The sequence below is a fragment of the Rhinatrema bivittatum genome, chromosome 3 (genome assembly GCF_901001135.1).
Source record: "Rhinatrema bivittatum chromosome 3, aRhiBiv1.1, whole genome shotgun sequence".
In the NCBI taxonomy this organism is placed as follows: domain Eukaryota; kingdom Metazoa; phylum Chordata; class Amphibia; order Gymnophiona; family Rhinatrematidae; genus Rhinatrema; species Rhinatrema bivittatum.
In genome coordinates, this window is record NC_042617.1 from 5,365,852 (window position 1) to 5,391,041 (window position 25,190).

A 25,190-nucleotide genomic window follows, 5' to 3' on the forward strand; every position below is an offset into this window, starting at 1 on the left:
ATATGGCGTCTACTCTGGAGATGGTACCGTGGGCCTTTGCGCATATGTGGCCTTTACAAAGAGCGCTTCTGTCTCGCTGGGATCCCAGGTCTGAGGATTACGACATGTTACCATCGCTGGAACCGGCCCGGTCCAGCTTCGCTTGGTGGTTGATCCCGGACCATCTTCTACAAGGGGTGGACTTAGAAACCTCCACCTTGGATAGTCGTGACGACGGATGCCAGTCTGTCCGGCTGGGGGGCTGTGTGTCAGTCCCGAGCGGTGCAGGGGACATGGTCTCCTTGCCAGGCCACTTAGTCCATCAATTGTCTGGAGACCAGGGCGGTCCGTCTAGCCTTGCGTCAACTCCTCCCGATGGTACACGGTCGGGCGGTGCGAGTTCTGTCGGACAACGCGACCACGGTGGCATATATAAATCGGCAAGGAGGCACAAGAAGTCGTCCGATGGCGGCCAAAGCGTCATTGTTGATGGCCTGGGCGGAACGTCTTTTATCCCGCATCGCGGCCACCCATATTGCAGGCGTGGACAACGTTCAGGCGGATTATCTCAGTCGGCAACACCTAGACCCAGGAGAGTGGGAGCTGTCGGCCGAGGCGATGTATCTCATAACTCATCGTTGGGGGGTGCCACACTTGGACTTGATGGCGACTCGACTAAATGCCAAGGCGGCGCGTTTCTTCAGCCGAAGGCGGGAGCACTGACTGGAAGGAGTGGATGCGCTAGTACTTCTGTGGCCTCCTCACATCCTCCTTTGTGTTCCCTCCGTGGCCCCTAGTGGGAAAGGTGTTAAGACGCATAGAATCCCATCGGGGTCTGGTGATTCTCGTGGCGCCGGAGTGGCCAAGGCGCCCGTGGTTCGTGGATCTCGTCAATCTGGCGGTGGACGGGCCATTGCGTTTAGGTCATCTTCCGAATCTCCTTCGCCAGGGTCAGGTATTTTTCAATCTGGCGGATCGCTTTTGTCTGGTGGCTTGGCTTATGAGCGGAGACAGTTGAGGAAGAAAGGTTATCCAGAAGCGGTTATTTCTACCCTCCTTCAGGCACGCAGATCCTCGACTACTCTTACTTATGCTAGAGTATGGAAGGTCTTTGACTCATGGTGCTGTGACTTAAAGATTTCGCCACGACAGACTTCTGTAGGGCATATCCATACATTTTTGCAGGATAGTTTGAAGAAGGGTTTGGCTTTCAGTTCTCTTAGGGTTCAGGTGGCGGCTCTGGGTTGCCTGAGGGGTAGGGTTGAAGGTTCCTCTCTTGCGTGTCACCCAGATGTTGCTCGTTTTTTGCGCGGAGTTAGGAACTTGCGTCCTCCTGTGAGGGTCCCCTGTCCTTCCTGGAACTTGAACTTGGTTCTCCGTGGTCTCTGCACGGCCCCTTTTGAGCCTATTAAGAGGGCCTCCTTGAAGGATTTGACTCTCAAGACAGTATTCCTGGTGGCCATTTCGTCAGCGCGTCGTGTTTCGGAGCTTCAGGCTCTTTTGTGCAGGGAACCGTTCTTGCGTGTTTCTGAGTCTGGAGTGTCTTTGCGCACAGTACCTTCCTTCTTGCCTAAGGTGGTATCGGCTTTTCATGTTAATCAGGCGGTGGAATTGCCTTCCTTTTCGGAGGAGGAGCTCCAGTCTTCTCAAGGTCGGGACTTGAGGCGTTTGGATGTCCGGGTACTCCTGCAGTATTTGGAGGTAACTAATGAGTTTCGGAGGTCGGATCACCTGTTTGTGTTGTGGAATGGGCCCAAGAAGGGTCTTCAGGCTTCCAAGACAACTATCGCCCGATGGTTGAAGAGCGCAATCGCGTCCACATACATTGGTTGCGGTAAGTCTGTTCCTGATGGGCTTAAGGCTCACACCCTGCGTTCTCAGGTGACTTCGTGGGCTGAAAGTCAGTTTGTTTCTTGCCAGGAGATTTGCAGGGGGCCACTTGGAAATCTTTGCATACGTTTGCTAGGCATTATCGCTTAGATGTTCGTAGTCCGTCAGCTGAGTCCTTTGGGAGCAGCGTGATTCGAGCGGGACTCTCTGGGTCCCACCCTATTTAAGGCGGCTCGGGTACATCCCAGCAGTCTGGACTGATCCTGGTACGTACAGGGAAAGGAAAATTAGTTTCTTACCTGATAAATTTCGTTCCTGTAGTACCAAGGATCAGTCCAGACGCCCGCCCAAGTCGTTTTCCGGAGAGTCTGCTCGTAATTCTATCTGTGTTCTTCGTTTCTTAGCAGTGCTCTACATCTTATACGGTAAGTTGTTCTCAACTTTGTTTCTGTTTTACTACATAGGGAGACAGGTTTGTTTATGTCCTTAGGGCAATGTTACTACTTGATCTGGTCAGTGGTTGAGTTAAATTGGTTGATTATTCAGCGGAGGGGTTGGTTTAGTTCCTTCTGCTTTGATATCAATTATACTGAGGGATCGCAGGTGGCACACCGGTATATCTAGGGGGTGCTTTTCAGCTTTTCTCTGACTCCATCTGCTGGAGGGGAGGCATAACCCAGCAGTCTGGACTGATCCTTGGTACTACAGGAACGAAAATTATCAGGTAAGAAACTAATTTTCCTTTCCATATTAGGAGCTACCACCCAGAAAAAAGATCTAGGCATCATAATGGATAATACTTAAAAATCGTCGGCTCAGTGTGCTGCAGCAGTCAAAAAAGCAAACAGAATGTTAGGAATTATTAGGAAGGGAGTGGTTAATAAAATGGAAAATGTCATAATGCCTCTATATCGCTTCATGGTGAGAGCTGCATCTCAAAAAAGATATAGTTGCGATGGAGAAGGTACAGAGAAGGGTGACCAAAATGATAAAGGGGATGGAACAGCTCCCCTATGAGGAAAGGCTGAAGAGGTTAGGGCTGTTCAGCGTGGAGAAGAGACGACTGAGGGGGGATATGATAGAGGTCTTTAAGATCATGAGAGGTCTTGAACAGATAGATGTGAATCAGTTATTTACTCTTTCGGATAATAGAAGGACTAGGGGGGCATTCCATGAAGTTAGCAAGTAGCACATTTAAAGCTTTGGAATTTGTTGCCAGAGGATGTGGTTAGTGCAGTTAGTGTAGCTGGGTTCAAAAAAGGTTTGGATAAGTTCTTGGAGGAGAAGTCCATTAACAGCTATTAATCAAGTTTACTTAGGGAATAGCCACTGCTATTACTAGCATCAGTAGCATGGAATGATCTTAGTGTTTGGGTAATTGCCAGGTTCTTGTGGCCTGGTTTGGCCTCTGTTGGAAACAGGATGCTGGGCTTGATGGACCCTTGGTCTGACCCAGCATGGCAATTTCTTATGTTCTTATCCATGTTGTTGTTCTCTGTCTGTCTCCATTCCCAAAGTCTTTCACCGAATCTCACCTTTCATTGTGTTTTGGGAACATGTGGGTGTTATTGTTAATTTTATTTTGTTTAAATGCATGGCATTTCATAAACTAATATATGATATTGTTCCATTCCCCAGCTGTTTGCCTCTGTCATATTTGAAGTTATAGAGGAAAGTAAGGTAAGATTTTATACCTTTAAACAGTACTGAAACAGAGTCCTCGTAGGCTTATACAAATGTGCTCTTTGTAGCCTCTTTTTGCTATGCTTCTCTTGTGGTTATTCTGTGATTTTTGGAATAGCATTCTATAAGGAGAAATTCCAAGAAATTGGAGGCTCCATCTGTAAGGAATTTCAAGCCAGCTAGAACGAGAGGGTGTGCTTTTGCTGAAGTTGCTCCCAGTGAATGGAATAAAATCCCACAGGAGGTGAAGCAGCTAGAGGAGTTAAAAGACTTTAGAAAAGCTTTGAAGAGAGCATTTGGATGATGCTTGTGTTTTAAACTGCAACTTATCAACAGTGATTTTAAGTGTTCTGTGTTTTTTAATATATATTTTTGTTTTTAAATTTTATGATTATTTGTAATCTGCGCCGAATTATTATATGTAGGACTTTCAGGAGGAATTGGACCACTTGAGCTGCCAAGTGTTGAGCTGCCCCCGCCACCGGCCCCCCATACCAGTGCCCAAGCCTCCACCGTTGATTTTAGCACTTCTGCTGGAGCGTCTAGATGTCCTTTTAGGCACCCTACTGATGCAACAGTTACCCGAGGGACCTTCGGTTCTCCAACAGCCATCGGAGCGATCCCGATCCTCGGGTTCTCTGAGGAGGAAGATATGGCTGGTACTGTTTCCTAGATCATGGTTCCCCGAGCTCCTGCTGTATCCTTCCAACCTCCCACGGCCTCCGGTCCCCTTGATGCCAGGTGAACCGTTGATTCCTGCGGTGCCCTCGAGGCCTCCGAAACCATCGGAGCCCAGGACTGATGCCCTCACAGCTCTCGCCCACATTACACAGGCCCTAGTGAGGAGGAAGGGCCTTACAACTCTTGGGGAGATGATTGCCAGAGGAGTGACGCCAGTCCCCCCCTCCCCAAGGACTTGTTTTTTTGTGGGGTTTGTCAGGGCCATAGTGGAAGCCATTCCCTTTCATTTGCTCACCGAGGAGGATGCGCGACATAAAATGCTGGAAATACACCAGTTTGACGCTCTTAAGGAGATCATGGTGGTTCCTATCCACAACATCTTTAAGGACCACCTCCTTCGGACGTGGGAGCATCCTATTTTTATCTCCCCAGTCAACTGTAAGGTTGATACCACCGATTTGGTGCAGTAAGCCGTGGGATTTGAGAAGCATCACCTCCCCCACCAAATCGGTGGTTGTGGAGTCTGCTCTGAAGAAGGGCCGGTGCTCTTGCACAAACGCCTCCGGGGTGAGAGCATAGGGAGCTCGATGCCTTGGGCAGGAAGGTATTCCAGGAAGCCATGCTGGTTGCCCATATTGCCGCCTACCCAGCTATACATAACCCAGTACAACCGGAACCTCTGGAAACTGGTCCAGGACCTCGCAGAGAGTTTGCCTCAATAGCAACAAGAGGCATTCTCGGCCATTCTCCTATTAGGTCTAGAAGCTGGCAAGCATGAGATGCGTTCCACCTATGACGTCTTTGAGACGGCAGCCCACGTAGCCACAGTGGGCATTGGCGCCCAGAGAATGGCCTGGCTCAGAGCCTCTGACCTCCATCCGGAGGTGCAGAAAAGGCTAGACGACTTCCCCTGCACAGGTGAAAACCTCTTTGGGGATAAGGTCCGGAATGTGGTAACGCAGTTGAAGGACCATCATGACACCCTTCAACAGCTTTCAGCTTGCACCTCAGATGCCCCGTCCTCAGCCATTAAATCCTCCAGGCCGGGATCCTGAAAGCCCTTCTACAGGCAGAGGACATATCCTCTGGTCTCCCAGGCTCGTCCACCATGCACCAGCTCCAGGGGCCGCCCACACCAGCAGCAAACCTCCAGGCCTCAGCAAGCCCCGGCTACAGGCTTTTGACTGGCGGCGAGGAAGTGAAAGTCAGTCGAGAGTACCCCTGATGCCAGATCATCCAGTAGGATGCAGGCTTCTAGGCTTGGTCCATCGCTAGAAGGATGTTACATCGGACCGTTGGGTCCTTGCCATCATTCGACAGAGGTATAGTCTCTACTTCAGTCTGCTTCCAGAGACCTTTCCCCCATGTCCATCTTGGTTAGTCTGCCCAGCAGGCCATCTTTCAGACGGAACTCTCCACACTTCTTGTAGCAGACACGGTAGAGCCAGTCCCTCGCCCCCAGCAGGGTAGAGGGTTCTATTCGAGGTACTTCCTCATTCTCAAGAGGAATGGTGGCTTGCGCTCCATCCTCGACCTGAGGGCGTTTTGAACAAGCTTCTCGCAAGAGAAAAGTTCATGATGGTCTTTCTGGGCACGCTGATTCCCCTTCTCAAAAAAGGAGACTGGCTTTGCTCCCTCAACCTCAAGGAGGCTTACGCTCACATAGCTATTTTCCCCGACCACAGAAAGTATCTCTGCTTTGTGGGGGGGGGTGCCCATTATCAGTACAGGGTGCTGCCTTTTGGGTTGGCCTCAGTTCCCCTCATCTTGCCAGGTACTTGTAACTTGGATTGGCCACTGTTGGAAACAGGATGCTGGGCTTGATGGACCCTTGGTCTGTCCTAGTACGGCAGCTTCTTATGTTATCTTCACCAAAACCTGACGGTGGTGGCGGCCTATCTCAGACGTTGGGTGGTACATGTTTTCCCGTACCTAGACCAACGCAGGTTGGTCAAGAGCGATTGCTGTGCAGGGGCCTTGAGCGCTCTAACCCTGATAGTGCAGACGCTACAAGCCTTGGGGTTTATTAACTACCCCAAGTTTTACCTCTGCCAGTCTCCTCAGCTGGACTTCATAGGGGCCAGGCTGGACACGGCGCAAGCAAAGACGTTTTCTGCCCTAGGATCGGGCTCTTGCCTCACTTGGCAGCCTTTGTCCACAACAGCCAGCAGGTGTGCACCCGCCTTCTGCTCCGTCTGCTAGATCACATGGCGGCCTCCATCCATGTCAAGACCTCGAGCCTCAGGTCACAATCACAGACTAGCAAGTGTCTCTGTCCTGGTGGGAAGACCTCTCCAACTTGGAGAGGTGACTTCCCTTCCAAACTGCTCCGCCTCAGGTGGTCCTCACCACTGACGCCTCTCCTCAGGGTGGGGAGCCTATGTGGACGGCATCCACATGTAAGGTCTCTGGACCACCTCTGAAGCCCATTGTCAAACATCCTGGAGCTTCGGGCAATCCGTTACGCCTTGTGGGCATTCAGAAACTGGTTGTCGCACAAGGAAGTCCTGATGGACAGCTAGGCGGTGATTGTGGTATATCAACAAACAGAGAGGCACGGTCTCGTTCCTCCTCTGTCACGAGGAGGTGCAGGTCTGGACCTGGGTCCTGTCACAGGGGATGTTGCTGCAACGAACTGGCGGACCGACTTAGTTGCTCATCCCAGCCACAGGAGTGGTCCCTCAACCCGGAGCTAGCAGCCAAGCTATTTCACCACTGGGGTAGGCCGGATATCGACCTCTTCTCCTCCCCGCACAACTACAATGTGAGCAAGTTTTGCTCACTGTGGTCGGGGGGGGGGGGGGGGGGGGGGCGGACATCCGACCTGCAAAGTCTTCTCCTTCCACTGGGGGAGGGGGCCTGCTGTATGCGTACACTCCTCTTGAGGACACTGCTGAAGCTTCAGCAGGACAGAGGGACCATGATCCTCATGGTGCCCTTTTGGACCCAACAGGTCTGGTTTCCACTCCTGCGAGACCTGTCAATTGCTTTTAATGGAACCTCTCTGTTGGGATGCCCTAACTCTCCTGTTTCATTAGTATCCTTCAAGGATACATTTCTCCGAACCAGCTGAGTGACTGTCGGCTTTCCCCCTTGTTCTAGTTTAAAAGCTGCTCTATCTCCTTTTTGAAAGTTAGTGCCAGCAGATTGGTTCCACTCTGGTTAAGGTGGAGCCCATCCTTTCGGAAAAGTCTCCCCTTTCCCCAAACATTTTCCCAGTTCCTAATAAAGCTGAATCCCTCTTCCTTGCGCCATCGTCTCATCCACGCATTGAAACTCTGGAGCTCTGCCTGCCTCTGGGGACCTCCACGTGGAACAGGGAGCATTTCAGAGAATGCCACCGTAGAGGTTCTGGATTTCAGCTTCCTACCTAAAATCCTAAATTTGGCTTCCAGAACCTCTCTCCCACATTTTCCTATGTCGTTGGTGCCCACATGTGTACCACGACAGCGGGCTCCTCCCCAGCACTGTCTATAATCCTATCTAGGTGATGAGTGAGGTCTGCCACCTTCGCACCAGGCAGGCAAGTTACCAGGCGGTCCTCACGTCCACCAGCCACCCTGCTATCTACATTTCTAATAATCGAATCACCAACCATGATGGCCAACCTAACCCTTCCCTCCTGGGCAGTAGCCCTGAGAGATTTGTCCTCAGTGCGAGAGGACAATACATCACCTGGAGAGCAGGTCCTTGCTACAGGATCACTTCCTGCTACACCAGGGTGATGTTTTGCTACTAAATTATTCCTTACCTGCTAATTTTCGTTCCTGTAGTACCAAGGATCAGTCCAGACGCCCTCCCTAAGGATTTATGGGATAGGGATTGTCCTCAGCTCGACTGCTTAATTCACTTTGTGGTGTTATGTGACTATAGTTCATTTTTGCAAGTCTTTGACTCCGGTCTACACGATTAAAGTTAAAATTCAATGTTACTTGATCCATCCAATGTTTTTTGATTGCTTTGATATTCTTTATACTGAAGGGACACAGAGGATGCTCCAATCTATTAGGGGCCGTCCTTACAGTTTTTGCTCTGACTCCATCTGCTGGAAGGGGGACATAACCCACTGTCTGGACTGATCCGTGGTAATACAGGAACGAAAATTAGCAGTTAAGGAATAATTTTCTTTTGAAGCCGGGTGTCCGGGGGGTTGGATACCCCTGCCTGTGTCTCGCCCACATCGCTGCCAGTGTCTCGATATCCAGGGGCTCCTGGTTTCCTCAAGCACTGAGGAGGCTCCTCTCACTCCTTCCTCAGACTCCAACTCTCTCGGGTAAGAAAGAAAGCAAGGAAGAAGTCTTTCAAGGTAGGAGGAGTTAATTTGGGGGACAGGCTGTGCCGTTTAGTCAGCAGGCCAGCTGGAATGGTGAGCTTAATCCCATGGGTCCTCACGACGGCCTGGGGCTCTGGGTAGTTCGGAGGGGGGTGGTAGGCCTTTGCACGCGTGTGAGGCCTCTTTTTATATTTGCGCTGGCAGCTCTCTTCAGCAATTTCGCGCTGGCAGGGAGTTTTTCTATTTTTAGCTCCTGCAGTCACGCGAAGGTTTTCTGACTGGAATTTTTTCTCAATGGCACCCCGGCCTAAGTTGAGAACCTGCCGCGCGTGTGGGGCGTCAGGGCAGGCCATAAATGCTAGTTCCCTGGGTTCTCTCTGTTCCTCAGGGCAGGAGGGAACTTCCTCGGGGAGAGCAGCAAGCAGGCAAGGGCTCCAGTCCTCTGGGCCACGGGCCTCCTCGGTGGGGGAGGGTAACTCACGGCAGCTGCCGAGGGAGGAGGACGCCCCTCCCATTCTTTCTCCAGTGAACTAAATTCCCGTGTTTGGAGATGACCCTGGGCCACCGGACCCTCCTGCGGGAGGTGGTCTTAATTCAGGGGAGTTTTGCCCTAAGTTTGTGCTCCTGCTGCATTCAGGCATTCCTGGCTAGGAAACAGGAGATCCTGAAGAGAGCAGCGCAGCCAGACCCTTTGGAACCTCCACCAAAGCGGATACCCATGGGGTCCCCAGACCGCCATCACCCTGCAGGGGCTCACCAAGGGGCTCAAGGTGGGGATAGGTAGCCAGCCCCACTCAGGGATATCTCAGACCCTGGGGCGGATCAAGATCTGGGACTCAACCAGGATATGGATGATGTGATACAGGACAACCCGGACCAATATGACCTCCCACCCTCGGTAGGCGATGATCCCAGCGTAATGCACTTTTTTAAGCAAGAGGAGCTCCGACCTCTCATTCCCCAGATCTTGGAGATCCTGGGGATCAAAGTTTCACAGGAGGAATCAGACAGCGAAGGTGTCAACCCTGTCCTGGATGGGATTCAGGGTCCGAAGACTTCCTTCCCATTACCTAAGAAGGTCCGAAAGCTAGTGACCCGGGAGTGGGACTTGCCGGATGCGGGTTTAAAAGTGGAAAGAGGGAGTCACGTGATGTGGTGAGCTCAGCGGCAGCTAAAAGCCTGAGCTCCGATCGTCACCCCAGATTAATCCCTCGTCATCTGGCTCTATCGTAACCTAACTGCCTCGAAGAAACGTCTATAGACTCCTCGTTTTCTAGTGATCCTGCAAGTGGCTTTATTCTGCTTCTTATGGCGACAAGAACTGCACGTAAGGAGAAAGACAAACCGAAGCCCCCTGATGCCAAAATGGCCGCCGCCGGCCTCGATGAGGAAGCCCTACCTCTTGAATCTCTGGAGGACAAAATTTCTCAGGCCGTAGTGGCCGCGTTGGATGTGCGGCTGCATCAGCTGTCGGAGCAAATAGCTGAGGTACGGGCTTCCCTGACTGACTTCGACTCACGGATAGAACGCGCTGAGGGGCGGATCGGACTTGTGGAGGACGATGTGGGCGCTCTAGAGAGGAAGGTAGCAGACTTAGAAAAAGCGGCGCAGATTGCAACAGAGAAGATTGACGATTTAGAAAACCGTTCTCGTCGGAATAATTTGCGATTTGTGGGCTTTCCAGAGACCCTGGTGGAAACCGATCTCCCTCACCTTCTGGAAGCATGGCTCTTGGGCCTTGTTCCGTCGTTGGCCTCTCCATCCGGGGGCCTACTGGAGCGCGCACATCGAATAGGAAGGAAACCAGATGGGGCCCAGAACCGCCGCCCCAGAGTGATCATTACGCGGTTTCTTCACTTTGCACACAAATCCTTAGTTCTACAACACTACCGCAAACAGAAAGAATTCCTTTATGAAAACTTAAAAATCTTAGTCTTCCAAGACTTCTCCCCTGCAGTAACTACCAAACGTAAAGCCTTCAATGGAGTCTGTGCAGAACTGATTGCAAAGAAGATACGTTTTTCTCTTCTGTATCCTGCGCGACTCAATATTTCTCATCAGGGAGCCTTCAAATCCTTTACCTCCGCAGAAGATGCTCAAAACTACGTTCATACCTTGCAGGCTGCACCGATGGCGGATACTTCTTGAATCGTACGGCTAAGCACGGAAGATGGAGCTGGTTCAAATATTTGTTGATTGATAGGCACAGCGTGAGCTAGTTTCGGTTAATTTTCCTTTGACTGACCAGATATAGGTGTCTGGATGCACAGCCTACTGGATGATGGGTTGCTTGTTTTCCTGGATATGCATTCCTTTTCATTGCCTATGACAGATGCTGGATTGGTTTCCAGGGGATCCTGGATATACTTCTCTGTTTATGTACATTTCTTTTTCTTTTTCTTTTCAACTCAATATATCCAGCATATGATTTTGAACAATTTGGCTGGCTCACGTACCCCGTTGAGGGTTGCTGCCTTGTTAAGAGGGGGAGGTCTGGGGTGGGGGTTGAGCACACTAAAGTTATGGTGTCTCTCCGACAGATGTTCATGTTTTTGGGGGTTACAACTAAGTGCCCTAGTTTCTGGTGCAGGGGGTTACTTTGTTTGTTGATTTGTCTGACTATTTCCATACCAGAGGCTAGTGGAGGGGGGAAGGGGTTGGAGGGGGGGATTTGGGATGAAGGTACAGAGCTTCTCAGACCGGCTAAGGTCCAAGGTATGATTGTGTATCATGATATGAAGCATTTTTATTTATTTATTTATTTTGTGTTTTTCTATACCGGCATTCACGGAAGTTCGTATCATGTCAGTTTACATAAAACAAGGGGTGAGCAATACATTATAACGTACATAGCTAAAACGTAAGAGTATACATTACAAAAGTATAACAAGTGCATAGAAGAAAAAGTTACAATAAAACAGGGGTTATTCTAACTGGGATTAGAGTTAGAGGAGAGATAAAAAGTTTAACAAGAAGTAAAACATTGTAGTGATTGGTTGGTATTGTCTGATGTATGTATGATTTATGTATGTATTTACTGATGTATGTATGGGCGTGGAGGCTCACTATCTGTCTAACTGATGTATTTCTGCAAGGGCTCTTCTACAGGCTTCCACCATGGGGTTAGAATTTATAACGTGGAATGTGGCGGGTTTAGGTACCCCGATTAAGAGGGAAAAGGTGCTGGCACATTTACATAAACTACATGCTAGTGTCGCATTCTTGCAGGAGACACATATGTCCGCGGCTGAGGTGGTTAAAATGAAGAAAAAATGGGTGTCTCAGGTATTCTATGCTACGGGGAACACCAAAAGCAGGGGAGTTGCTATTCTGATCAATAACAACGTTGCTTTTACAGTTAAGGAAACAATAATAGATCCCAATGGGAGATACATAATCGTCCATGGTGAACTAATGGGATCGTTAATTGTTTTGGCATCTGTGTATGCTCCTAACTCTTATGACCACACTTTTTTTAGTACTCTTTTGACTCACCTATCCAAGTTTGGAGCTAGTCCTATTGTTTTGGGGGGTGATTTAAATATTGTAATTGATCCTCAATTGGACAGATATCCTTATCTGGGTGGGCATCCCCTAAGCGAGAGGAAGGGTCCATTGTTTCTTGGTAAGCACTTACAACTCTTGGATCTCTGGAGGGTCCTACATCCAGGGGAACGAGAATTTACGCACATGGCACGTGCGCACTCGACTAGAACGCGCATAGATTACCTGTTAATCTCTGAAAGTTTGTTCCCGAAGTTCTCCAAAGCCTCTGTTGGCTCGCTCGTGATCTCTGATCATTGCCCGGTAATAGGTGCGATGGTGATCGCGGATGCCAATACTCCCAAGCAATGGAGGTTTCCCTCCCATTTAACCAGGGATCCAGAGTTCCCGAAATTCCTGCGGGACAAATGGCATGATTTTTTGACCTTTAATGCACAACATACCAGTAATCCCGTATTATTGTGGGAGACTGCGAAAGTTGTTTTAAGAGGGGAAATTATTGGCTATGCTAGTCATAAAAAGCGTAAGGCAGATGAAGCCATTCTCTCTCTAGAGAAACGGTTAAACCAGCTTAAGCGTCAGGTTACTAATGGGGGAAATGAAGCTTTGCTCTCCCAATACAAAGCCACACAAATTGCGCTCAACAATCTTTTACATGCTAGGGCGGAAAGGACCCTGCGCTTTAGGCAATACACTTTTTTTCACTTCGGAAATAAGGCTGGCGGTCTTATGGCACGGCTCCTTAGGTCTCAAGAGTCCTCTAAATTTATTGCTAATCTACGTGCTCCTTGTGGTGCAGTTAAGTCTGTGTCTAAAGATATTGCCCAACTGTTTTCTGACTATTATACTGCTTTATATTCAGCGGAGCAGGTTGACAAGGTAGCAATTACAGAGTTTTTAAGGAATCTCCCTCTACCTACTCTAACTGAGGCGCAACGCCTTTCCCTGAACCGTCCTATCGAGATCCCAGAAATTCTGTCTGCGATTAAAGCTTTAAAAGATAACAAGGCCCCTGGCCCTGATGGATTAACCGCGATATTTTATAAATCTTTGTCGCCAGATATAGCCCCGAGTTTACAATCTTTATTTGAAGGCATGGTCGCCCAAGGCTCAATGCCTGCTACTCTCCGGTCTGCCACTATAGTGGTGCTTCCTAAACCAGGCAGAGACCCGCTGTTAGCTTCCTCCTACCGACCGATCTCTCTACTGAACTTAGATATTAAATTATATGCCAAGGTTATCGCCACTAGACTACAGCCAATTATGCCTTTATTGATTTCACCCGGTCAGGTTGGCTTTGTATCCGGTAGGAGATCGGCGGTTAACATCCATAAGGTGCAAGCTGCCTTGGAAAATTGCTTTATTTCCTCCCTACCAGAACCACTCATTGTGACATGCGATGCTGAAAAGGCTTTTGACAGGGTGGCATGGCCTTTCCTTAAGCAGGTCTTAGGTAAAATGGGGTTTTGTGGGAAGATTTTTGACTATATTACCCTTTTATACTCCAATCCCACAGCTAGAGTTTTGGTTAATGGTTTACTCTCGGGGGAATTCTCTCTAGGGAGAGGCACAAGACAGGGGTGTCCTCTCTCTCCCCTTTTATTTATTTTGACTGTGGAACCTCTCGTTTGTAAACTCCAGCACACGGCAAGTGTTACCGGAATCCCTGTGGGGAATCAAGTCTATAAGACTCTGTTATTTGCAGATGACATTCTCCTTCTCCTCACGCATGCACGCACTGCTCTCCCAGAAGCTCTTAAGATATTTTCTCATTACCAGTCCCTTTCTGGTTTTAAATTGAACTTGGATAAGACAGAGGCTTTGGATTTAACTGGTACACTGACCTTGGGGTGGCAGGACTTTCCTGTAAAGTGGGCGAGTTCTACCATTAAATATCTGGGGATTCGGCTCCATCCTAATCCGGAGACTTGGTATGCCTTAAATGTTCCTCCAGCGATTGCCAAGGCGACTCAAACTCTAACGAGTTGGCATAATTTACCTCTCTCCCTACAGGGTAGAATCGCCATTGTTAAGATGGTTTTAGCACCTTGCTTACTCTACCTACTCTCCATGATACCTAGTCTTCTGCTTGTGAAAGATCACTGTAAATTACAAAGGGCGCTCAGAATTTTTCTGTGGCGGGGCAAAAAGGCACGGCTGGCGTATAGTACTCTGATGGCGCCTAAAGTGCAGGGTGGCCTGGCCCTTCCGGACTTCATGTTATACTCGAGAGCATCCAACCTCCGTTTTCTGGGGGATTGGCTTCTGAGTTCATCCCAGTACACGGATACTCATCTAATACAGGCCGTGTGCAAACCGTTGGATCCCAGATTTGTCTTACATGTTCAGTCCCGTGTGCCAATTGAGCGACAACTTAAGTTTGGTATGGTTCGCACCATGCGTTCCGTCTGGACACATGTGCGAGAGGCTCTGGGGCTTCCTGTTCAGGTGTCTACGCATTTTCCTTTATCCAGTGTGATAGGTATTTCTCCCTTCCCTCCTAAAGTATATGGTCTTGGCATTTCCCCTGGTTGGCCTTTGGGAGAGGTTTGGCTGCCTCAAACGGGTACAATACGATCCTTTCCCCAATGCCAAGAGCAATTGGGCATGCGACCCCACCATTTTTTACTTTATGGTAATCTTCGTGCTGCTTATTTGGCTGTTATGAAAGGGTTCACTGGACCTATTGATTCTCCCCAATTTGTTAATCTGCTTAAAAGTTTTGTGGCTAAAACTGCGTCATCATGTCTGTACTCTTATTTATGTGTAATTCAAAATTATTCTATATATGACTCTTTACTTCCTAAATGGTCTTTGGACTGTGGGGAGGAACTGACTATTTCTATGCTTAAAGAGGCATATGCTTCTATTCCTAAACTGATAACTAATGTCACCTTGCGGGAACTTCAACAACGAATTTTTCACAGGACTATTATCTCTCCGATGAGAGCGAAGCTCATGGGACTAATTTCCTCTGATTCCTGTTTGAAATGCCTTCAGCCGCAGGCTTCCTTGATACATTGTTTATGGTCCTGTAGTTCTATACAGGCGTTCTGGGAGGAAGTGAGAAGCGCTGTTTCTGCTATGTTGGGCACTGATCTCTCGTGGTCGTCCTCCTTCTGCTTACTGAATAATGACGTGGGTGATGCCAGTGTCTCGGTGGACAATATACTCTTTGTGTCCAAGGCGTGTCTGATTGCCAAAAAATGTATTTTACTTAAATGGATAGAACCAACTCAGCCGTCGCGTCAACAATGGTCTACCCTCATGATGGAACTGTATCAAATGGAGTATGGATCCTTGTATGCCAGATACTCTCCCAGCAAGAAGAGACACTTTAGAGACATTTGGCAAGCCTACTATGCGGTTCTTCCAGTGGATATTCAAAAGATTTCGCCTTTGGAGATATGAAATACGGACCAAGTGTGAAGAGCGAGGCTGTTAGGGGTAGTATATTTACCGGCCCTGTACTTGCCTCCTAGGAAGTTGTTGAAACTCTTCTTGCTGTATTATCTAGCCAATATTAAGATCCCGGTTCGTTGGCAATTTTTCTCTGAGACCTGGAGTTTCTTCATGTGTTGTACATGCACCTGCTCACTTGTATATGGATGCACAGTCATTCTTTTGTTTCTTCTTGGCTTTGGTTGCTTGTTACTCTGGGATTCTCTGTACCGGGTGGGTGGGAGGGGAAGGGGGGTGGGAAGAGTTTCTTGGGATCTAGGTGTGATGGGTGTATCCTGAAAAGCATTTGTTGAGGGACCTTCGTTTTTCGGATATCTGTTTGTTCTATTGTTTATTCTCTCAATAAAAATTACTTTATAAAAAAAAAAAAAGTGGAAAGAGCCATGATGAAGCTTTACCTGCTATCGCAGGATGTTTTGGATTTTCTAAAGATACCGAAGGTGGACGCCATTCCTGTGGCGGGGCTGCTGCGCTGAAGGACATTCAGGACTGCAAACTGGAGATTCATCTGAAGCAAGTCTTCGAGGTCTCAGCTCTGGTAGTTTGCACCAACCTCATACAGAGAGCCTGTCTTTGCTGGGTTCGGGAGGCAGCTGCAACCCCCAGTTGATGGCGGGGGGGCCCTTGCAAGCCGCGCGTTTGGAGGCAGGAGTTGCCTTTGTCGCGGACGGGTTGTATGACTTGATTAGGACCTCTGCGCGTGGTACGGTGTCTGCGGTTACGGCTCGTAGCCTGCTCTGATTGCGTAATTGGTCAGCAGACTTATCTTCCTAGTCTCAATTTTGTAACCTCCCATTTAAAGGGCAAGCTTCTCTTCAGGGAGGATCTCAACCAGTTGGTGAAATCGCTGGGGAAGTTCAAGGGCAATCAATTGCCAGAGGATAGGAATCCTTCAGGGAAGGTTTTTCTCCCGCTGGCTCGTTTTCGGGATTCTCGCAGATTTCGCCCTGGTAGGTCTTCAGCTCCTTTGGGGTCGAGGCCGGCCTCGGGACGTCAGCAGTCCTTTCGTGGAGGTCGGCGCCCAGGCAGAGAGTCCACGGGCCAGGGTGCTGGTCGTGGAAAACCTACCCAATGAAGCCAGGGGCACCCATTCTGCTGTAAAAGCTGTCAGAGGCAGATTGTCAAGCTTCTACGCGGGGTGGGAAAAGATTACCTCGGCCTGATGGGTCTTGGTGCAAAGATATTTGAGCCGAAGGGAGGTAAGCGGATCATCCCGTTTGCATGACTTGATTCAAGACTATTTGGTTCAACATCTTTTTTAGGTGTTCTCTCCATGGCTTCTGGTAGGCAGTCTTGCAGAAGATTCCTGTGCATCAGAATTGGTGTTATTGTTGGCTCCTGATTTGCCAAGGCATCCCTGATATGCAGATCTAGTGAAGATTCGGGATGGGATCCACTACTGTTGACTCGGGATGGGGACCTACTGTTCAGGTGCTGGTGGTTCATGAGGAACCGTCTCTGTTTTGTCTTATGGCTTGGTCCTTGAAAGGGTTCATCTGTAAGAGAACGGATATTCTCAGAAGGTTGTAAATACCCTTTTGTGATACAAGAAAGATTCTACATCCTTGGTGTATGTGTAGGTATGGAAATTGAGGTTTGGTGCTCAGTTTGGAAGATCTCTGCTAGAGGAGTTTCAATGCCAGCTATCTCAGAATTCTTATTTATTCATTTATTTAAAAACTTTTCTATACCGTCGCTAAGCTATGTACCATCGCAACGGTTTACAAATAGGCACAAATCATTTATTTATTTATTTATTTTTGGTTTTTATATACCGGAAGTTCCTGTATACAATACATATCACTCCGGTTCACATTTAACAGAAATAACTATCGCCGGGGAGGCGGTTTACATGGAACATATCGAATTAATGAACGGATAATATATAATAAAGTACAATCTATTGGGAAAAACAACTAAGATCAACTTAGAACACAACTTGGAAACATATAACTGAAGTAATATAAACATTAGATTATTGCTGTAAGGCAAGGATGGTGGTTGTTCTTCTTGCTTTTAGCTCTCTGGGAAAGCTTGACGGAAGAGCCAAGTCTTGAGTTTCACTTTAAAAGTAGTATGGCACGGCTCAATGCGGAGGTCCGGTGGTAGGGAGTTCCAGAGAGACGGGCCCGCTGTAGATAGAGCACGTTTCCTCAGGGTAGATTTTGCAGGTTGGGTGATCATTCTGTTCTGGTATGCCCTTCTGGTTGGTTTTTTAGAGGAGTGTAGTTGAAGCTGGAAGGTTAAGTTGAGTGGAGAGATGTTATGTAGGGCCTTATGAATCATCATGCAGGTTTTGAACTGAATCCTATATTTGATGGGCAGCCAATGGAGATGCTGGAGGATCGGGGTGATATGGTCCCTTTTTTTGGCGTTTGTAAGTATCCTTGCAGTGGCATTCAGTACCATCTGGAGTGGTTTGGTGGTGCATGCTGGAAGGCCCTGCAGGAGTGAATTGCAGTAATCTAGTTTAGGGAGAATGATGGCTTGGAGTACTGTGCGGAAATCCCTATAGAGTAGAAGAGGCTTTAGTTTCTTTAGCACTTGTAATTTAAAGAAGCATTCTTTTGTAGTGTTATTTATGAATTTATTGAGGCTGAGTCTGTTGTCTAGTAGTACTCCCAGATCTCTGACTTGAGGTGCAGTGGCATATCCTGAGGTGTCTGGAGAGTTGCTGGATGTTGGCGGGGCAGGTTGATCCGGTGCTATTATGAGTATTTCCGTTTTGTTGGTGTTTAGAATCAGGTTGAGGCTGGTTAGAAGATCGTTGATGGATGAGAGACATTTTTTCCAGTAGTCCATGGTTTTGTGTATGGTCTCCGTGATAGGGATGAGAATTTGTATATCATCCGCGTATAAGAAATGGGTGAGCTTGAGGTTAGTAAGTAGATGACAGAGTGGGAGAAGGTAAATGTTGAAGAGGGTGGGGGAGAGTGATGATCCTTGTGGTACCCCCATCTTGGCTTGGATGGGGTGAGATTCCTTGTTGTTTATCTTAACTTTGTATGTTCTGTTCTCTAGGAAGGACTTAAACCAATTGAAAGCTATTCCTGTGATGCCGATGTCTGTAAGACGTTGTAGTAGGCTAGAGTGGTTCACGGTGTCGAACGCTGAGGAAAGATCCAGAAGCGCGAGGAGACAAGGTTGGCCTTTTTCGAGATTGAAGATAATGGTGTCCGTTAGTGTGGATAATAAGGATTCGGTGCTCTTTTTCTTCCGGAATCCATATTGGTTAGTGGTGAAGATATTGTTGTCGTCAAGGAATTCAGAAAGTTGTCTGTTGACAATTTTCTCCATGATTTTAGCTAGCATGGGGAGGTTAGCTATAGGTCTGTAGTTAGCCGGGTCTGTGGTGGGAAGGTTGGGTTTTTTGAGGAGAGGTTTGAGCAATGCTAACTTGAGTTGGTCCGGAACTTGGCCTTGGGCGAGGGAGCAGTTAATGATATCTGCAACTGGCTTGGCAATGATGTCAGGGATTGAACTCAGCAGGTTTGATGGTATATGGTCTAAGGGGTGAGAGGACGGTTTTATCTTCCTAAGGATGTTCGCTTTTTCTAGGGTGGACGTGGGTTCAAGAGTTTCGAGCGCTGCTGTGTATGTGTTGGTTTGACGAGCGGTTGCTGTAGCTGATTGCGGGCTGTGGTTGCTTGCGTGGCTTGTGTGCGGCGTAGGCCCTTTGAGGGGGGCTATGAGTGTGGTGATTTTGTTGTCGAAAAAGTCGGCAAGTTCACTGGCTTTTTTAAGAGCTTGTTCATCTGGGATGTTTGGTCCAGGAGGTTTAGTGAGGGCTGAGACATAAGAGAAGAGGGCTCTTGAGTCAAATGAGAAGTGGTGTATCTTTTTGGAGAAGAATTCTCTTTTTGTTTTGTTGATTTCGTTTCTGTAGGTGTTGAGGCATGATTTGTAGTTGAGGAGGGTTGTTGTAGATGGGCTTTTACGCCATTGGTTTTCCTTGCTTCTAAGCTCGTGTTTATGAGTCTTCAGCTCTGTGGTGAACCAAGGTTTCCTGTTGTCTTTGTCCGGGTTGATAGACTTTGTTGTCATGGGACACACTTGATCTGCAACCTTGTTGGTGATGTTGCTCCATGATGAGGTTGCTGAATTGGCGTCAGTGAGGTCCAGATTCATTAGTTCTTTGGCTAGGTGTTTGCTTAGGTGATCTCCTGAGCACTGTTTCCTGACTGAGATGGTGATTGTTTGAGTTGTTTGGGGAAGAGGCTCAAGGATCTTTAACGTTGAGGAAATGACTAGGTGGTCCGTCCAAGGAACCGCAAGGCAGGTTGGGGTGGAGTGGGATGAAAGACCTTCGTTTATAAAGATCAGGTCTAAAGTATGACCAGCTTTGTGGGTGGGTTCTGTCACAATTTGTCTGAAACCCATATGGTTGAGGGAGGAGAGAAGAGTTTTGCAGTTGGAGGAATGAGGTTGGACATCCACGTGGAGGTTGAAGTCTCCCATCAAGATGGCCGGTTTTCCTGAATTTGTGTTTTGCTGTTAGTTCTATGATTGGGGAAGGGTCGGATTCCAAAAGACCGGGTGGAGCGTAGATTAGCGCGATAGTCAGATGTTTAGAGTTGAATAAAGCGAATTCCATATTTGCTATAGTATTGGATGTCTGCAATGTCAGACCTAGCGATTTTTTTGTTGCTAAGAGGAGGCCGCCTCCTCTTTTTTTGCGTCTGGGTATGGACAGTATGTCGTAGGTCTGGATAGGAAGCTGGTTGATTAGGGTTGTGTCAGTTGGTTTTAACCAGGTTTCTGTGATGGCACAGATGTCTGGTTTACAGTCGGATAGGAAGTCATTGAGTATGTGTGTTTTCTTGGATATGGATTGCGCATTAAACAGCGTGATTGAAAACAGAGCCAGGCCAAGACATTGGGTGATGGGTGTCAGCATGATGGGCCTGAGTCTCTGTTGGCGGTTGTGGTGGAGTGGTGTGGTGGGGAGCTTAGGTGCTCTCCACCTTTGGTTGTGGATGATGGGGATGGTTAGGGGGTGCATGATGGGAAAAGGGGTGGGTGTGTAGTCCGTAGGAAGTATCCAGTAGACAGGGGGGAGTTCTAGGCTAGTGGTGTCCTGAAGCGGGAGGACTTCTCGGTATGGGTCTTACACTGAGGTCACGTCAAGCAACCATGGAGTTAGGCCCGAAGGGAGGGCTCAGCCTTCTAAAATGCTGGATGCTGGAGTGGCTGGTCTCATGCTGGATGCTGGAGTGCCTGGACGCTGGGGTGCCTGGTCGAATGCTGGGTGCAGGAGTACCTGGTCGAATGCTGGAGTGTCTGGACGAATGCTGGGTGCAGGAGTGCCTGGTCGAATGCTGGATGCTGGGGTGCCTGGACGCTGGGGTGCCTGGTCGAATGCTGGAGTGTCTGGACGAATGCTGGGTGCAGGAGTACCTGGTCGAATGCTGGATGCAGGAGTGCCTGGTCGAATGCTGGGGTGCCTGGTCGAATGCTGGAGTGTCTGGACGAATGCTGGGTGCAGGAGTGCCTGGTCGAATGCTGGATGCTGTAGTGCCTGGTCGAATGCTGGGGTGCCTGGTCGAATGCTGGAGTGCCTGGTCGAATGCTGGATGCTGGAGTGCCTGGTCGAATGCTGGAGTGCCTGGTCGAATGCTGGAGTGCCTGGTCGAATGCTGGGTGCAGGAGTGCCTGGTCGAATGCTGGATGCTGTAGTGCCTGGTCGAATGCTGGAGTGTCTGGACGAATGCTGGAGTGTCTGGACGAATGCTGGAGTGTCTGGACGAATGCTGGGTGCAGGAGTGCCTGGTCGAATGCTGGATGCTGTAGTGCCTGGTCGAATGCTGGGGTGCCTGGTCGAATGCTGGAGTGCCTGGTCGAATGCTGGATGCTGGAGTGCCTGGTCGAATGCTGGAGTGCCTGGTCGAATGCTGGATGCTGGGGTGCCTGGTCGAATGCTGGAGTGCCTGGTCGAATGCTGGAGTGCCTGGTCGAATGCTGGATGCTGGGGTGCCTGGTCGAATGCTGGGGTGCCTGGTCGAATGCTGGAGTGGTCGAATGCTGGAGTGCCTGGACGAATGCTGGGTGCAGGAGTGCCTGGTCGAATGCTGGGGTGCCTGGTCGAATGCTGGGGTGCCTGGTCGAATGCTGGAGTGGTCGAATGCTGGAGTGCCTGGACGAATGCTGGGTGCAGGAGTGCCTGGTCGAATGCTGGGGTGCCTGGTCGAATGCTGGAGTGTCTGGACGAATGCTGGGTGCAGGAGTGCCTGGTCGAATGCTGGGGTGTTGGAGAGGTTGGACGAATTCAGGGTGCAGGAGTTGTGGGGAAGAATGCTTGAAGTGAAGGATATGGGGCCCTTATATATATAGGTGGGTATATATAGGTGGGTATCGTACATTCTAACAAGTGCCAACTAAAAACGGTTACAATATCATTAATAAAGATAAATTTTTGGGTAGTGATGGATTAGTTCTGGGAAGGTTTATTGAGGTACTTTATTTCGGTCTATTTCTCTACTGTACTATGTATTTATAATATTGTGGTGCCATTTATTCTGGCTGCGTTTTTCTGTATTTTTCGTTCTCTCTCTCCCTCTCTACCCCACTGTTTCTTTTGGAAAGGCTTGCTTAAAGAGCCATGTCTTTAAGGTTTTTTTAAAGGATTTGATGTCACTCTGTAATCTTAGTTCAGTGGGCATTGTGTTCCATAGAAAGGGCCCTGCCAGTGATAAAGCCCTTTCTCTTACTTGGGTTAGTTTTGCTGATTTTACTGTAGGGATTGTTAGTAGTGCCTTGTTAGCCGAACGAAGGTTCCTTTGCGGTACATGGACTCTTAGAGCTGTATTTAGCCAGTCAGTTTCTTTATCATATATTAGTTTGTGTATTGTGCATTGTGTATTATAGAAAGAAATGGATGAGGGTTGGCCTGTAACTCCCTAACTGCACAGGTAGTGGCTATTGCCTGTTACAGAGACCGGTTGATGGGTTGAATCTTATTGTCTTATCTGGATGTGTCTTGTTTCCTTCAGAGAGTGAAGCATATTTGGTCTCCGGTAAGAGTCAGTACCTGCCTGGAATTTGGATTTGACGTGGACCTACCTGGTTGTCACGCATTTGAGCCTCCAAGAGGTGTCACTTAAGCAGCTTACTGTTAAGATGGAATTTTTTGGTAGCAGTCTATTCTACCAGATGAATTTCAGAGCTACAGGCGAGATCTCAAATGAGATCTTAGAAAGCAATTGCTCTCGAGGTCTGCTCAAATATTCAAATCAGACTAGTTTTGCAGAAACAGTCTTAGTGGCTGGTGGTTCGGAACTTGGAGATATGAGTGGAACTCAAATCTCCTACTTGGATTACAATGACAATAGATGACAGCACACTACCTGGGCCATTTGGCCTAAAGTTATTTCTCTTTCACTTGAATCAGATGATATTCCCAGCCTTTTCAAAGGAGGATTGCATAGGGAAGAACTGGTCTCTATACTTCTTGTTTGTGCATTGGGTTCTCCTCAGACATCTTAATGTAAGTAATCCCTTTAGGAAATATGATGGGTTCTGTGTGCTGTTTGGTGGCCTGCATAAGGGAGAGGTGGCTTTTAAAGCATTTTTGTCCCGATATGTCAAGGAGACAATTTTTTTGACATACTTACTGAAAGGTCTGCAGGCTCCAGAGTCACTTTGGGCTCACTCAACAAGGGCCCAAACTTCTTCATGGGCAGAAACTATGGTGGTTACTCCAGAAGGCGTTTACAAGGTGGCCACTTGGTTGTCATTGCATTCCTTCACTAAGCAACAAAAGGTGAACATTTTGGAAGGGGTTATAAACTTTCTATAGCCATTGTATTACTGCTCGATAAGAATGGAAACACAAAAGAAGTAGAAAACTAGAGATCTGTTAGTTTAGTATCAGTGGAAGACAAAGAAATGCCAGTACTACTGAAGGATAGAATAGTGCAATACCTTAAAGCCTGTAGGTTAGAAGATATTGCCAAACAGATTTGATAGATTTCTTTCAAATGATCAGAGTACTAGGTAAGGGTGTGCGTCAATGTGGCCAATCTGGATTTCAGTGCTCTAGGTTATAATTGTATAAATACAGGGACTTAGGTATTTATTTATTTATTTATTTTATTGAGTTTTTAACAAAATTTTTACATTTTGCAAAATCAAGCAATGATTATTGAATTAAAGAAACAAAAATAAACATAATATTACCACAAACTACATATAAATTAATTCTCAATAATCAATAGTCCCCATAATGGGGAGAGAGTAAATTGGCCTGGGGACTGTGTCTGAGTCTTCGACTTGCCTGCAACGCCGGAGCTACAACATCCTGACTCGCCCGTAGTACCACCCCCCGGTGAGGTCAGCAATCAGGGACGACCTCCAAGGTACAAATTTGGGGAAGGAGCGGCTCTGAATCCGGAGGAGGACTGAGGGAGAGACTCTCGAAAGAGAGTAATTTGGCCCGGGGACTGTGTCTGAGTCTTCAACTTGCCTGCAACGCCGGAGCTACAACATCCTGACTCGCCCGTAGTGCCGCCCCCCGGTGATGTCAGCAATCGGGGATGACCTCCAAGGTACAAATTTGGGGAAGGAGCGGCGCGCAGCCGCTGGCGCGCTGCCAAAGCCGCACGCCCCTTCTAGAGATTTTATATGGGTAGAAAAAGGAAGGTAAAAGTTTGTACGTCAACTCCATTGGTACCGGTTAGAGGCCCAATGGATTCCCTTGTGATAAGGAGGGCAAGCCAGACTGCTCGGGAGGTTATACCGGAAATATCCTTTTCGTCTGGAACTTCAGACAACACCAGGTCACCACAGCAACTTCAATCCTTATTAGTTCCTACCAACCCCATAGCCCAAACCTCGTTACCAGGGGAAGTAAACTTAAATGTAGATATTGTTCAACCTAACACTGGGGGTAATGAGTTAAATGGGCAAGGGGAGGGTTCTGGATCTATAGGGACGGTAATTGAACCTTTAGATCCTCAAAATATCACACTTGTTGATATTTGGCAGGCGTTAACTAACTTACAAAAAATTGTGTCGAGTTCAATTATCCAGAATAGTAAGTCTACTGTTGAAATTAAAAACATGTTGGAGATACATAATAATCGATTAAATTGTTTAGAAGAACAGAGTAAAATAATGTCAACACAAATAAAAGTTGAACAAGATGTTAATAATTCTTCTATAAAAGATGGGATAATAATTCACAGGCAGATAGAAAACCTGGAGAATCAAAATAGAGTTAGAAATTTGAGATTTTTAAATTTTCCTATAACCAGGTTACTGTCTCCTTTAGAATTATTGAAAAAATACTTGGCTGAGACTTTCAATATCAACAGTTGATGAAAGATCGATATCCAAGATTTATTATGTCCCTAGATCCAGATTAGAGATTCGAGTGGGGGAAGAAGCTATGGATCAAGTCCAACAATCTCCAAATTTAACCTCTTTTCTTGAATCTTCTATAGATGATATTCCCCAGAGAGCGACTATGTTAGTCACTCTCACCTTAACAAAGATTCTCAGTTTTGTGGGCAGAAGATCCAAATATTTCCTGATGTCTCTAGAGTTACACAAATGAGGAGGAAACAATTTTTAGTATTGAAGCCGAGAGTATTTAGCTCTAGGTGCTACATTCTTTTTGAAGTTTCCCTCAGTGTTCGGTTGTTTTTCAAAAAAAAGTAGTTCATTTTTCAGGATCCCTCCCACTTGGAAGCCTTTTTGGGTGATAAAGAAGAGAAGGGACTTAGGTATTTAGATAAAAGCAAAGGTCCCTTTGTTTAATCATGAAAGAACCTCAGGCAAT

At 47.7% G+C, this 25,190-nt stretch overlaps 1 protein-coding gene across 2 annotated transcripts in view; it reads left to right on the forward strand.

Annotated features, from left to right (window-relative positions):
- XPO5 (exportin 5) overlaps positions 1-25,190 on the forward strand; it is a 404,361-nt gene that overhangs the window by 168,649 nt on the left and 210,522 nt on the right. For both annotated transcript variants that reach the window (XM_029592834.1, XM_029592835.1), the window contains one exon: positions 3,448-3,489. In XM_029592834.1, coding sequence (XP_029448694.1) covers positions 3,448-3,489 — 42 coding nt within the window. The remainder of the gene's footprint in view (positions 1-3,447; positions 3,490-25,190) is intronic.